General features: G+C 48.5%; 1 protein-coding gene across 2 annotated transcripts in view; it reads left to right on the top strand.

Annotated features, from left to right (window-relative positions):
* Nucleotides 1-14,256, top strand: part of MYH13 (myosin heavy chain 13) — a 45,243-nt gene that overhangs the window by 18,377 nt on the left and 12,610 nt on the right. For both annotated transcript variants that reach the window (XM_043903856.1, XM_043903857.1), the window contains 11 exons: nt 1,651-1,768; nt 2,965-3,088; nt 4,520-4,656; nt 5,865-6,120; nt 7,852-8,094; nt 9,726-9,902; nt 11,131-11,276; nt 11,382-11,472; nt 12,745-13,134; nt 13,895-14,021; nt 14,108-14,226. In XM_043903856.1, coding sequence (XP_043759791.1) covers nt 1,651-1,768; nt 2,965-3,088; nt 4,520-4,656; nt 5,865-6,120; nt 7,852-8,094; nt 9,726-9,902; nt 11,131-11,276; nt 11,382-11,472; nt 12,745-13,134; nt 13,895-14,021; nt 14,108-14,226 — 1,928 coding nt within the window. The remainder of the gene's footprint in view (nt 1-1,650; nt 1,769-2,964; nt 3,089-4,519; nt 4,657-5,864; nt 6,121-7,851; nt 8,095-9,725; nt 9,903-11,130; nt 11,277-11,381; nt 11,473-12,744; nt 13,135-13,894; nt 14,022-14,107; nt 14,227-14,256) is intronic.

The raw sequence follows: 14,256 nt of genomic DNA, 5'->3' as shown, positions 1-14,256 counted from the left end.
AAAAATTAGGAGCCACTATATTTGGCAAATAATCAACTTAGGTCTTCCATAATATAAACAGAATCAATAACAACTGTTTTCTGAGCCCACTACAGTCACATTATTATGTTATGTGTTGTAACATTATTATGTTGCTGCTTATAACAGTTCACTGCAAGATGAGGGTGCTTATCTCCATTTCATAAGTGAGGAAATCGAGACTCAGACACCAGATATACAGACATAGCACACTGCAGTACAGTAGACCTTTAACCATCCCCAGTCTTGGATTCACAAATATTCTTGGAGTAGGGCTGAGATTCAGGGCTCACAAAGAAAAGAACAGACCATCACATACACTGTGGCTACGAGGCAGCTCATTGATCAGCCAAGCTGTTCCATCCCAAAGACTGGGCTTCTGGCATCAAGCCCTGCTTCAGCAGCGCTACAGGAGAGCAGATGATGCAGGAAAACAGCCCAGCTCCACCTGTGACTGCTCAAGGGACCGCAGCCGAGTCCTTTAGCTTTCTAGTCTATAAAAGGAGGATCAGATGTCATTTTATTGATTCATTCACTTAGTTATTTACTCATTTATTTACTGAGTGAAAGTGATAGTCACTCAGTCGTGTCCAACTCTTTACAGTCCCATGGACTATTGCCTGCCAGGCTCCTCTGTCCATGGGATTCTCCAGGCAAGAATACTGGAGTGGGTAGCCATTCCCTTCTCCAGGGGATCTTCCCGACCCAGGGATCAAATCCAGGTCTCCTACCTTGCAGGCAAATTCTTTACCCTATGAGCCACCAGAGAAACCCTATTAGTGAGTACTTACAAATGTTGACTCATCTTGTAAATATTAACCCCCTTCACCCTCCTTAGAGGGTTGTTGTGAGAATTAAATAAGCTAGTACATGCATAGCATTTAAAACAGCACCAATCATAAGAGAAAAAATTGTAACTGTGTATGGTGATGGGGGTTAACTGGACTTCTTGCAGCAATCATTTCATAATATATACAAATATGGTTGTACACCTGAAACTAATAAAATGTTATATGTGAATGATACCTCAATTTTTAAAAAATGCTAGTAGATAGCACTACAACAGTAGTTGTAGGTGAATTTAAATAAACTCTGTCAGTTCATGATTGATGATGCAGACAAAAATATGTAAGAGTGCATGCAATATAATAAATTATATGGTCAACTTCGTCAAAATATCAAACACAGTAATGACAGAGGAGGCTTCTTCTTTGCATATTCTCATGAAACCCTTGCACCTGATTATTTACTAGGCCACCAAGGAAAATAATAAAAACAAAACAATATAGGGCCAAACACATTATGAACACTCTGCAAATGTTGGCTGTCAATTATAGTAATAATAAAAACTGTTGTTATTATGAGAATAATAATGATGAGAGACATTTCTAGATCAAGACAACTATTCTGTCCTCATCAGAGTCAAGAGCAATGAACAGGGCAAAGATTAATATTTTGGCTTTTAGTCCCATGGTTGTGGGGTGCTAGAGTCTCCCCAGAATGTTGAGATTATTTCTACTGGCACCAAACCTTCCCATTCGAGTCTGGGTATCCAGGGGTCTCACGGTGCCCAGAACATCAGAGAAAACAGCGGAAAGGCCGCCAACAGGCCCCGGCCTCCCCTCTCTCCAGGCGTGATGGACCACCAGCTGGTCCTGCACCAGCTGCGCTGTAACGGGGTGCTGGAGGGCATTCGCATCTGCAGGAAGGGCTTCCCCAGCCGGATCCTCTACGGGGACTTCAAACAGCGGTAGGTCGCCTGCCGTTCCATCTCTCTCCTTTGGAGGTACCTTCTGCATCCCCCAAAGGCACTCCTGCAGCTGGGTGTTGGGTGAGCTCCCAAGGTTTCCATAGGATTCTTCTGCTGGGGCGACGAGCCTTTGCACAGAGCAAGGGCTGGACCACCCCAAAGCAATCCCAAGATCAGAGCCCAGACCACTCGAGCCTGACTGTGACTCCAGACCAGGGTTTCTCAACCCCTGCGCTGTGGACATTTAGGGCTAGATAATTCTTTATTGTGAGGACTGTCCTGTGTGTTACATGATTTTAGCAGCACCCCTGGCCTCAACCCACAGTTGCTGGTAGCAACCACACCACCTCAGTCTCAGACATTGCCCAGTGTCCCCCAGTTGAGATTCCCTGCTCTAGACCAATGCTCTCCTCCCGACTGCCATCTGGGCCCACAAGTCCGGGCCTTGCCCAGGGGGACAGGTGGGAAGAGGACACTCTAGAATGACCACTAGCCTGCAGGTCACAGCTGATTTCAAGGTTCTTTAAAGTCAGATAAGAGTCATCTCCTCTGAAAGCACCATCCCAGCCATGCACTCAGCTGGCCTTGCTTCCATATGTTTCTCTCCCTCCTGTCACAGCCCGCTTGCCTAAAATCAACCCCTAGATTCCCCTCTGCCAGACCAGTCACTGTATAATATTCCATTTCCTTCTATGGCTAGAGCAGGAAAAGGTTCTAGAAGGCCTGGCCTCAGGCACAGAGCCTTTTGTAGGAGTTGAATCCATTGGGAAATTTTGCCCCTCAACTGAAACCTCCACCCTCCCCAGAACTGCCCAGTTGGTGGGGGGATGTAGGTAGGTGCCCGTCCTGACCTGGCCTCCAGCACAGGTGAGGCGTCTCCTGGGCTCACGTGTGCTGGGCCAGCTGCTGGCATGGCCTTGTCCCCTCAGCAGCAGTGGTTCCCTGGATTCTGCCTCCCAGACTCCACCCTGGGTACGGGGGACACCACCTCTTCCTGTCCCAGAGAAACCGGGCTGGGACCCCACTGGGCTCCGTGGCCCCGGGGCCTGAGCAGGGAGGGGCAGGAAACAGCAGCCCCTCAGGAAGCAGCAGGGCCCAGCACCCTCCCGGCTCCACCCAGGGCTGTGTCACCAGAGGCCCTTCTCCAGACCATTCACACCCAGGCCCCACGCTGACCCCTCACTCTCCCTCATCAGGTACCGGATCCTCAATGCCAGTGCCATCCCAGAGGGGCAGTTCATTGACAGCAAAAATGCTTCCGAGAAGCTTCTGAACTCCATCGACGTGGACCGGGAGCAGTATAGGTTCGGCCACACCAAGGTGAGCACAGGTGGGGCAGGGATGACCCCCACCCTAGGTAACCCCCAGGCCAATGGGGTTAACCCCCACCCCCTTTTGAACTGTGGTGTTAGAGAAGACTCTCGAGAGTCCTTTGGACTGCAAAGAGATCCTACCAGTCAATCATAAAGGAAATCAGTCCTAAATATTCATTGGAAGGACTGATGCTGAAGCTGAAACTCCAGTACTAAACTCCAGCGAAGAACTAACTCATTGGAAGAGACCCTGATGCTGGGAAAGATTAAAGTCAGGAGGAGAAGGGGATGACAGAGGATGGGATGTTTGGATGGCATCACCAACTTGGACATGAGTTTGAGCAAGCTCCGGGACTTGGTGATGGGCAGGAAGGCCTGGCGTGCCATGGAATCACAAAGAATCAGACACAACTGAGCGACTGAACTGAACTGGGCTGCTTGTGAGCTGATGGGAGGAAAGGTGTCTCTTTCCCCTTCCGGGCAGCCTGACCGTCCCTTGCCCAGAAGCCCAGGCCAAGGGAACTCTGCCCAGGTATAGGAAGGTCTCTCTATGCTGATTTTAAGTGTCTAGAGGCTTAATTGGAAGCCCCAGCCCCAGCAGCAATAGAAGAAATCGACAGGAGCAGAGAATGAGTGCCCCTAAAGGGGAGGAGCCAAAGAGATCAGAGAACACAGAATTCCAGGGACCGTGAGGCCCTGAGAAGAATTATAACCAATAAAAATGATCACCATTATTGAGCACATGTGCATTGAGACCTGTGACATGCCTTCTATACACATTTTACCGAATCTTCCAGATCACCTGATGGTGATAAGGGTGGTACTTACCTCATGGGGTTATTGGGAGGCTCCCAGAGGACAAAAGACTTGTTCGAGGTCGCGTGGGGAGTGGGTGACAAAGGCCAGCTGCAGATCCTGGCCTGACTCCAAAGTTCTGTGTCCTGAAAGGGGCCAGGGGACCATCAACCCGATTAGGGAAAAGCCCGTGGCCCCCACAGGTACCCTGCTTCCTGGGAACATCACAGGGGCAGAGGAAGCCCTGCAGGTGTGGGCAGTGCTGGGAGGGGCCCCCAGGGTGGGACCCACCTCCTCAGCTGGGCAGAGAGATAGGAGGATGAGGATGGGAGGCGGGGCAGAGGCGTCTGTGAGTCCCTCCTGGTCTGCATCTGTGATTCTATTTCTGCCCCATCCTTGCTTCCTGCACGTGAACTCCATCAGAATCTGTCCACCTGAGCTGGCGGGGCCTGGAACATACCTTGGAACAGGACACAGAGCGGCTCCTGCAGAGAATACAGCCCCCAAAAACAGAGTCTTGGGAGGCAGATGGCTGCTGGTCCCAAGCCAGGGCTCCAAGTCCAGGGCTAGGGCTAGACAGAGACAGCCCCCGTTGAGTGCACAGGCTGTGGATGAAGCAGGACCCATCTCTCCTTTCACACAGGTATTCTTCAAAGCTGGGCTCCTGGGCCTCTTGGAGGAGATGAGGGACGAGAAGCTGGTGACCCTGATGACACGCACGCAGGCCTTATGCCGGGGCTACCTGATGCGGGTGGAGTTCAAGAAGATGATGGAGAGGAGGTGATGCAAGCCCTCGCCTCCCCGCCCTCCTCCCTGGAGCTGATCATCGCTTTGTGTTTTAGTCTTAAGATGTTCACTTATTTGTCCCACATTTACTGAGCCACAGTTCTGTGCTGGGGCCTCTGCTTGACACTGGGGATGCAGAAAAAAAGTCCTGGCCCCCAGGAGCCCACAGAAGAGTGGGAAGCAGACAACTGCTTGGCTAGTTTTCATGTTTGCGACGAGCGTAGTGTCAGTTGTATTCAGGGCCAGGTGGACGGATTGGGGGCTGGAGTTGGCATGAAAGGGCAGCAAAAAAGAAAGAGCTTTCCAAAGGAGGCCTTGCACAGCTGGAGGAAGGGTGGCCTGGGGGTTGGGGGGAGCAAAGGCAGGTCACTTGACTGGAGCGAGGAGAGGTTGGCAGTGGAGCTCCCCACCTGCCACCTTGAGGAGCCCAGGTTAACTCTTCCACTTGATGGGGGGCCATGGAGGAGACGAGTGAGAGGATTGGCTTTGTTTCAATATCTCAGACAGGTCACCTGGGGGACCTTCCTGGCAGGCCAGTGGTTAAGACACCACGCTTCCACTGCAGAAGGCACAGGTTTGATCCCTGTTCCAGGAAGTAAGATCCCACTTGCCACACAGCGTGGCCATAAACCAAAAAGCACACACACTCAAAGAGGTCACTGGCAGCCGCAAGAAGAGCAGGCCTGAAGGCACAGGACGGGCCAAGGCCAGGCTGTAGCAGAAGTCCAAGTAGAAGATGACAGGACCTGAATTAGGAAACAGATGATGGGGGAGAGAGGACGGAAGGGAGTGAATGAAGCTTGAAGGGCCTTAGTCCTTCAGTAATGCAATAGGAGGCATAGCAGCACTGTGGCCAGTCCTGTGTGGGGATTCCCTGGAAGCCCTTCTCCCTGGTTCCCTGTCCTTCACTGCCTCCCGGAGTTTGCTCAGACTGACCACCTGAGGGTGAGCATTTTCAGGAGGGTGGTGGAGGTGGAAGCCAGCTGGATGGAGCCTCTCTCACCTCCCAAATTTGCACATGCTGTTTCCTCTCCTCTTCATTTGCAGAACAGACTCTGGAGCTCATGGGATGGGTACGGCCAAGCTGTACCTCCTTCCCTCCCACCTGACCGATAAGGGTGAAGGTCTTGGGGCTCATGGGGGCAGGGGGTGGAGACTGCCCCTTGCTGTGGTCCATTAACCCTCATCCTAACAATACACAGGGACTCTATCTTCTGTATCCAGTACAACATCCGATCTTTCATGAACGTCAAGCACTGGCCCTGGATGAACCTGTTCTTCAAGATCAAGCCCCTGCTGAAGAGCGCGGAGGCCGAGAAGGAGATAGCCACCATGAAGGAAGACTTTGAGAGAGCCAAGGAAGAACTGGCCAGATCTGAGGCTCGCCGAAAGGAGCTGGAGGAGAAAATGGTGTCCCTGCTGCAGGAGAAGAATGACCTCCAGTTGCAGGTCCAGTCTGTAAGTATCTCCCGGAGGCCAGAAGGAGCCATCAGAGTTTAATCAAGAGATAGTGGTGCCACCCAGTGGGCTCGTGGGGTATTACATCACTACCCTGCTAGTTAAAGGAGGCCAGCCCGGGCTTGTGGACTCAATACACTGCAAAATACATCTGCAAAGTGAATTTTGGCTCACTTTATTTCTCCCTGATTCTACAGCAGAGTCAGATGTATTTTGCTGTGGGCATGAGGGGGATGTGTTTGTCATAATAAAAGATCTGTCAGTGATGTACCAAGTCTTTTTAAAAATCATGTAACTAAATCACTGGGAGTTCCCTGGTGACCTAGTGGTTAGGATTCCAGATTTTCACTGCCATGGCCTAGGTTCAATTCCTGGTCAGGGAACTAAGGTCCTGTAGGCTGAGTGGTTCAACCAACAAGTTTAAAGAGAAAAACATTTTTAAAAATTAAAGATATGCATATTTTCAAAGATATAGGGAAAATGAAGCTGTATATCTAGTACATAACACTCTAGCAGCGTAATGGTCTCATTTCAGAGTCAAGACATTTAGTGTTTGCTCTTTTTAATAAACTCCCAATACATTTACCCTTTGCCTTAAGTGCACAGCACATCCTCCTCCCCTTCACTTTCCCAAGCACAGTGAACACAAGAACAAGTTTTGGAACCAGATATCTGGGTTTACAGCCCAGATCCTCCACTTGGCAGTTGTGTGACCTCAGGCAGCTGACTTATCTTCTTTGTGCCTCAGTTTTCTCAACTGTGAAATGGGCACAGCAATAGCCCCTCACCTCTTAGGGTAGGGTAGCTGGGAGGCTCAGATGAATTCATGCATGTAACAGGACATGTTCAGTAAACACAGAAGGCTATTCTTGCCAGACTCTTTTTATCCATTACCTTGAAATGCGTGTCCAGTTCTCACAACACTGAGAAGTAAGTAAGAGAGGGTATAATCTGTTTACATTTAACAACATAATCAGCTAATCATGGCCATTCCAAGAGACTCACTGCAGAGCCTTCTGGGGAATGTACATATTTAATCACTTGTTTCTGTCTATTTGGGGTTTTCTGTTCTGTGGCTTAAGCAGGCCTCAGGAGTCGTAAGAAGCACTTTGCTGTGGAGAGTTTTAAAAGGTGGTCAAGTTTGGGAAATATTAGTTAGCATGTAAAAGCACAGAGTGGATGAGTTGATCTTCAACTTGTGTAGGAGGAAGAGGGAGATAGCTGGGTGTCCAAATGTGGCAAATTTGCAGAGGCTTTATGCATGCTACACGTGCCTTGGCTTGAGAATTTCTCTTAAGTAGCTGACACCATTAGTGGCTAAAAAAAAGTATTTGGATGATATACATGAGTATGTGCATGCATGTGTGCACACATGTGCACATATGCGTGTGTATGTGTGTGTTTGTGGCGATGACCCATTCCTTGACTTGGGTCCAGATAATGGGCTTCTGGAGGGTAAAGCCCTTCCCTCTGGGGTTGGTCAAGAGGCTGATTAAAAGACAACAGTCTGTAAATAACACGGTCCTACTGTATAGCACAAGGAACTCTACTTCACATCCTGTGATAAACTGTAATGGAAAAGAATATGAAAAAGAATGTGAATCTGTGTATAAATGAATCACTTGGCTGCACAGCAGAGATTAACACAACACTGTAAATCAACTATTCTTCAAAAAATAAATTAGAAAAAACAATGATCTGCTTGGTTTGTTTTTGTTTTTGTTTTTTAAGGAAACAGAAAACCTGATGGATGCCGAGGAGCGGTGTGAGGGACTCATCAAAAGCAAGATTCAGCTGGAGGCCAAAGTGAAGGAGCTGAACGAGAGGCTGGAAGAGGAGGAGGAGATGAATTCTGAAATGGTTGCCAAGAAGAGGAACCTGGAAGATAAATGCTCCTCCCTCAAAAGAGACATTGACGACCTGGAGCTGACCCTGACCAAGGTGGAAAAGGAGAAGCATGCCACGGAGAATAAGGTGGGCATCCCCAACCCTCCTCCCAGGAGGAGACATGTGGGGAAGGAATTGCCTGGAAGCAGGAGGGGAATGAATCTGCCTCCGCCCTGTTCTTAAACCCATGGGCTTTTCCCCGGCCCCTGCTACCTGCGTGGTCCCACCACAAGCTTCTAGCCCCAACCCTTCCTCCACAAAGCAAGAGATCCTTCAGGAGAAGCACTTGGCACAGGGAAGCCAAGAATCGTGCCCACAGAGCCAGGCAGATGATCAGGGAGGCAGGTGGTGAAGGAAACAGAAAACTGAACCACACCAAGGACTGGCAGGAAGGTTAGAGGTACAGGGACCCTCGTGCATTACTGGTAAAATGTAGACTAATGCAGCCTACGGGAAAGCCATCTGGAAATTCTTAGCCGAGTTAAGAATCCATGCATCCTTCAACCCAGTGATTCTGCTTCTGGGTATACAGACCAAGGAGTTCTTCTGCCAGGTCCACAAGGGGACGTGTATGAGGAGGCTCATGGCAGCATTTCTTGTGGTGGGGGGGGATGGATGCTGGAGGCAGGATCAGGGTCCATCTGGGGGGATGGAGAGGTGAGATGTGGAGGACATACAACAGGGTGTACCACACAGCCACTGGGACAACGAGATGGATGTAAAAGACCTAGTGCTGAGTGTGGGGACAAAGGAAGAAAATGAAATATACAGCATGAAACCATTTATGTAGACTAAAATTACATGCACACAAAATAACACATACTTCACAAAAATACATGGAAAGTACAATCCATGATTCACATCATCTTTGTTCCCAGGGAGGTAGAGATGACTCAAGGCAGTGTTGAATGGACAACTGGGCATCGATAGGGAGGTGATAGGCAGGGATGGGGACTGGCAAACTGGAGAGCACTTGCCCTGCCCCCAGGTGGCAGCCAGGACCCAGTGCCAGCCAATTGTTGCCAGGTGGGGATGTGAACACCACATGGCCAAAGTTTCTGATTTTCCTTGAGAAATCAGACATCCAGATTTCAGGTGAAATCTCAATTTTTCCCCCAATGTTTACAACTTATTCAAAAGTTGTAAACTATTATGTGGCCAGATTTGGCCCACAGGTCAGGAATTAACAACCTCTGACCTGGATGAGTGTTGCACATGGGAAACAGTCAATTTAACGCTTTAAAGCTCCATGGTTGGTGCTTTAAATGCTTGCACCCCCTGACACAGGGGACTTCCCATTCTGGATTTTCTTATATAGCACCTCCTGCCTATTCCTCTTCCCCTTCCTGACTCATTCTAAACCCTGGCCAGCTAATAAACAAATTCCCATGGGTATAATCTGATGAGTATAAGTTGATGTGTGGTTTTTTGGAGGCAGCATATTTGCATTGACAATGTCCTTCTGTGTACCATATGATGTCCTCTTTAAAAAAAAATTATCCTAAAGGGCCCTGTGATAGGCCAGTGAGGACTGAAAAACACTAGAGGCTGCCAATTTCAGGATGATGCAGCCAACACCATGGGCACCTGCTGGAGAGGCAAAGAAGCAGTAACCAAAACAGAGAAAGTCAAAGAAAAAAAAAGAATCAATAGCCTTTGCTGGGAGCTTCTGGTTTAATTGTTTGAACTGGTTTCAACTGGTGATGATACTCTCTTAGGTAAAGAATCTTTCAGAAGAAATGACAGCGCTTGAAGAAAACATTTCCAAACTGACCAGAGAGAAGAAATCTCTGCAGGAAGCCCACCAGCAAACACTGGATGATCTTCAGGTTGAAGAAGACAAAGTCAATGGTCTGATCAAAATAAACGCCAAGCTGGAGCAGCAAATAGATGACGTGAGGATATTTCATTACTATGCCCTAACATTGATGACTTGCAGAAGCAAAGACAAGATGAGGTCTACACAGGATGCAGGGGTTGAGGGTTCTGACTCTGGGGTCAGAATCTCAGCCCCTTCCAAATAAATGTGGAATGCTGAATGAGCCACTTAAACTTGTGAAGCCTCAGTTTCTGCCTTGTGAAATGGGGATTCAATTAGCTTTATCTCCAAGAGTTTTCATGGAAAGCTTAGCACACAGAGCATGTTCAGTAAAATGTTAGCTGCTAATATCACCACCACCATCATCATCACTATCATCCTCACCACCACCATCACCACAATCATCACCATCAACACCATCATCACCATCATCGTCACTGTCACCATCATCACCACCATCATCACCATCATCACCACTATTATCCCATCACCATCACTATCAGCATCACCAACAGCATCATCACCACCACCATCACCATCAGCATCACCACCACCATCACCACCATCATTATCACCAGCATCATCACCATCAGCAGCAGCATCACTATCATCATCATTATTAGCATCCACTTGTAGGTCCTTGGGTTCCAACAGCTCCAATCCTGTTCTAACTTTGTTAAAAATTAGTTTCATTGGTGGCCTGAAAAATTACCATCCATCCCCTCCCTACCCCCACACCAGGTTACACTTTGTTCTTGATATAAGAGCCAGGTTTGAAGATTTAAGGTTTCACTCCCAGTCGTGGTTAGAATGTTTCCAGATTGCTGCAACTGTCCTGAGGCCAGAGCGGGTGTCCTCCTCCCCAACAACTCCTTTCCCTCACCGCCATCGTCCCCCCAAACACACACATTCTTTGCCTAAATCTCCCCACAGCTGCATGGTGCAGATAGGGGAGAAGATTGATAGTATATAATCTAGACCTTCACAGGCACAGCTGGTGCAGTGCCCTCCCACAGATGCCCCATTTGTTCTGTCTGGGTAAGAGTATGCATCCCCCAGCACCATGTTTCCATCATGGTGCATGGGATAGGCCAAATGGGCATCGACTGAAAGAGGCACTGGGAGGCCTCTGAGGGGATCCAGCCTTTGCCAGAGGAGAGAAGAGGGAGGAGGCAGGGGACCATGCTCCCTCCTGGGGCAGAGGTGAAGGCTCACGCCTGCAGGATCCCAGGGACACTGCGCTTGGCTAAGAGGCAAGCTCAGTTCCCAGGAAATCTCAACCCTCCCCCACCATGTCTTCTCAGCTGGAGGGCTGCTTAGAGCAGGAGAAGAAACTGCGGGCTGACCTGGAGCGAGCCAAGCGGAAGCTGGAAGGAGACCTGAAGATGTGCCAGGAGTCCATCATGGACCTAGAAAACAACAAGCAGCAAGTGGAAGAGAAACTGAAGAAGTAGCTCTTTCATGTTCAACTCTGTGTTTGAGCCCGAAAGCCAACTTCTGCCTTTGAAGGGCTCATAATTCAGGTATTTAAATATATTTATGTATCTATTTGCAGGAAGGAGTTTGATATCAGTCAGTTACAGACCAAAATTGAAGACGAACAAGTTCACAGTCTGCAGTTACAAAAGAAGATTAAAGAACTGCAGGTAATGTGTGGACACCTTTCCCCGACTGGAAATCCCTGTATCAGGGACCTCCTTGCTCTTTCCCCTAGGTTTCTCTTTTGTTAGTATTTATATATTTGGCTGCACTGGGTGTTAGTTGCAGCAAATGAAATCTTGTGTTGCGTCGTGTGGGCTTAGTTGCCCCACAGCATGTGGGATCTTAGTTCCCAGACCAGGGATTGAACCTGAGCCCTCTGCATTGCAAGGCACATTCTTAACCATTGGACCACCGAGGAAGTCTCATCCCCAGGTTTCTTTTGCTGCTTTTTTGTCTTAGTCCTGTTGGAGCTGGAGAGAATCTCCTTCCATTTTTTTTGAAGTTAATATTCAAATTGCTTAAGTTGAATATAAATAGATTTTCTTGAAGATAATTAAAAATATTACCCATAGACTAAATATTATTGATAAGTGTGCTCTAAGCACCACCCTTAAGTCCAGGGTCCTCCCATTTTCTCAGAAATCCAATGCATCCTCTGAATCTTTTGTACACAAGGATCTATGTACATAGACACAAAGCAAAATATATAGGAGATGCGTGCATGCATGCTAAGTCACTTCAGTCATGTCAACTCTTTGCAACCCCATAGACTGTAGCCTGCCAGGTTCCTATATCCATGGGATTCTCCAGGCAGAATACTGGAATGGATCTGCAATGCCCTTCTCCAGGGGATCTCCCTAAAGGGAACAAGAATATTAAATAAATATGTATATATATATGTATATATATATATATATATATATAAACTTCTACATAATATATATGTATATGGGGACTTCCCTAGCAGTCCAGTGGTTACAACTCAGTGCTTCTACTGCTGTGGGCCCATGTTTGATGCCTGGTCAGGGAACTAAGATTATCCAAGCCGTGTAGCATGGCCAAATATATATATACACACACACACACATATATATATATACAAAAAATATATACACTTAAAATATTATATAGAGACTATCATTATGCAAGTCACTCTCTTCATGTAGCAATGCATTCTGCAGAGCTGTCCATGGTAGACAAGAGTGGACATCTTACTACTTTGTGGTCTCCTGGACCATGGGATCCATCACGGTTGATCTGACCATTCCCCTACTGATGGGCACTTAGATTGTGGCCAAGTTTTCTTCCGAGGATTTAATGTTATAATGTATTCTTGACTTAATGAAGCCCACCCCCATTCCTCCCCACCATGTCCTCCCCAAAGTGGGGCTGTTGCCCAACCCCCCGTGATCTTCCTGACCCAGTGACCCTTCCAGGCCCGCACTGAAGAACTGGAGGAGGAGGTGGAAGCAGAACACACGCTCAGAGGCAAGATCGAGAAGCAGCGCGCAGACCTCTCCCGGGAACTGGAGGAGATCAGCGAGCGACTGGAAGAAGCCAGCGGGGCCACTTCAGTCCAGATCGAGATGAACAAGAAGTGGGAGGCTGAGTTCCAGAAGATGCGCCGGGACCTGGAGGAGGCCACGCTGCAGCACGAGGCCACGGCGGCCGCTCTTCGCAAGAAGCACGCGGACAGTGTGGCCGAGCTGGGGGAGCAGATCGACAACCTGCAGAGGGTCAAGCAGAAGCTGGAGAAGGAGAAGAGCGAGATGAAGATGGAGATCGACGACATGGCCAGTAACATCGAGACCGTCTCCAAGTCAAAGGTACCTGATGCTTCTGCTCTCTGCAAAGGCGAGGCAGCATCCACCTTCTGGGTGAGCGGGTACAGTTCCATGCCTGCAACTCACTGCATGTTCTGAATGGTAACACTCTCTCCACTTCCATCTGCTCCTGGCTCCCCAAATTCATTCAGGTCACCAGAACCCTGATCCAAAGATCTGCTACAATTCAAGATCTCACCATTCATCCAGTCTTTCCCAAATGCTTCCAATCCATCTCCCATTTTCTTCTTTATTTGTGCATTCATGCCTGCTAAGTCATTCAGTTGCATCTGACTCTTTGTGACCCTTTGGACTATAGCCTGCCAGGCTCCTCTGTCCATGGGATTCTCTAGGCAAGAATACTGGAGTGGGCTGCCATGTCCTCCTCCAGGGGATCTTCCCAACCCAGGCATCGAACCCAGGTCTCTTATGTCTCCTGTAGATGGGTTCTTTACTACTAGTGCCACCTGGGAAGCCCATTTATTTATTCACTTATTATTTATTTGACTGTGTTGAGTCTTAGCTGTGATGCACAAAGTCTTGTTGTGATGCTCAGACTCCAGTTGCAGCACACGGGCTTAATTTCCCCACAGCATGTAAGAGCTTAGTTCCCCAACCAGGGATCAAACCCGAGTCCCTTCCATTGCAAGGCAGATTCTTCAAAGTGGCAACCCCACTTTGAAGCTAAACTATCAAATGATTTGATACTGGGAACCCAGGATCCATTTTTCCCGTTCATGTTGGCTTTTTTTTTTTTTCCAAGAGTAATGTGGAAAGGATGTGCCGGACTGTGGAAGACCAGTTTAATGAGATCAAGGCCAAGGATGACCAACAGACACAGTTAATCCATGACCTGAACATGCAGAAGGCGAGGCTGCAGACCCAAAATGGTGAGGATGGGCAGGGTCCCAGGGTCCCACTGCACCATGGGAGAGGGTGGTCCAAACCTTGACGTGGGCCCACATCTGTTTGCTAGGGGAGCTGAGCCACCAAGTGGAAGAGAAGGCCGCTCTGATCTCACAGCTAACCAAAGGCAAGCAGGTCCTCACCCAGCAGCTGGAGGATCTTAAGAGGCAGCTGGAGGAAGAAACCAAGGTAAGGATGGATGCCTCCATCTAGAAAGGT

Source organism: Cervus elaphus, chromosome 5 (genome assembly GCF_910594005.1).
Source record: "Cervus elaphus chromosome 5, mCerEla1.1, whole genome shotgun sequence".
In the NCBI taxonomy this organism is placed as follows: Eukaryota; Metazoa; Chordata; class Mammalia; order Artiodactyla; family Cervidae; genus Cervus; species Cervus elaphus.
Note: the sequence above shows the minus strand (reverse complement) of the source record. Positions and strands in the feature narration are given on the sequence as shown.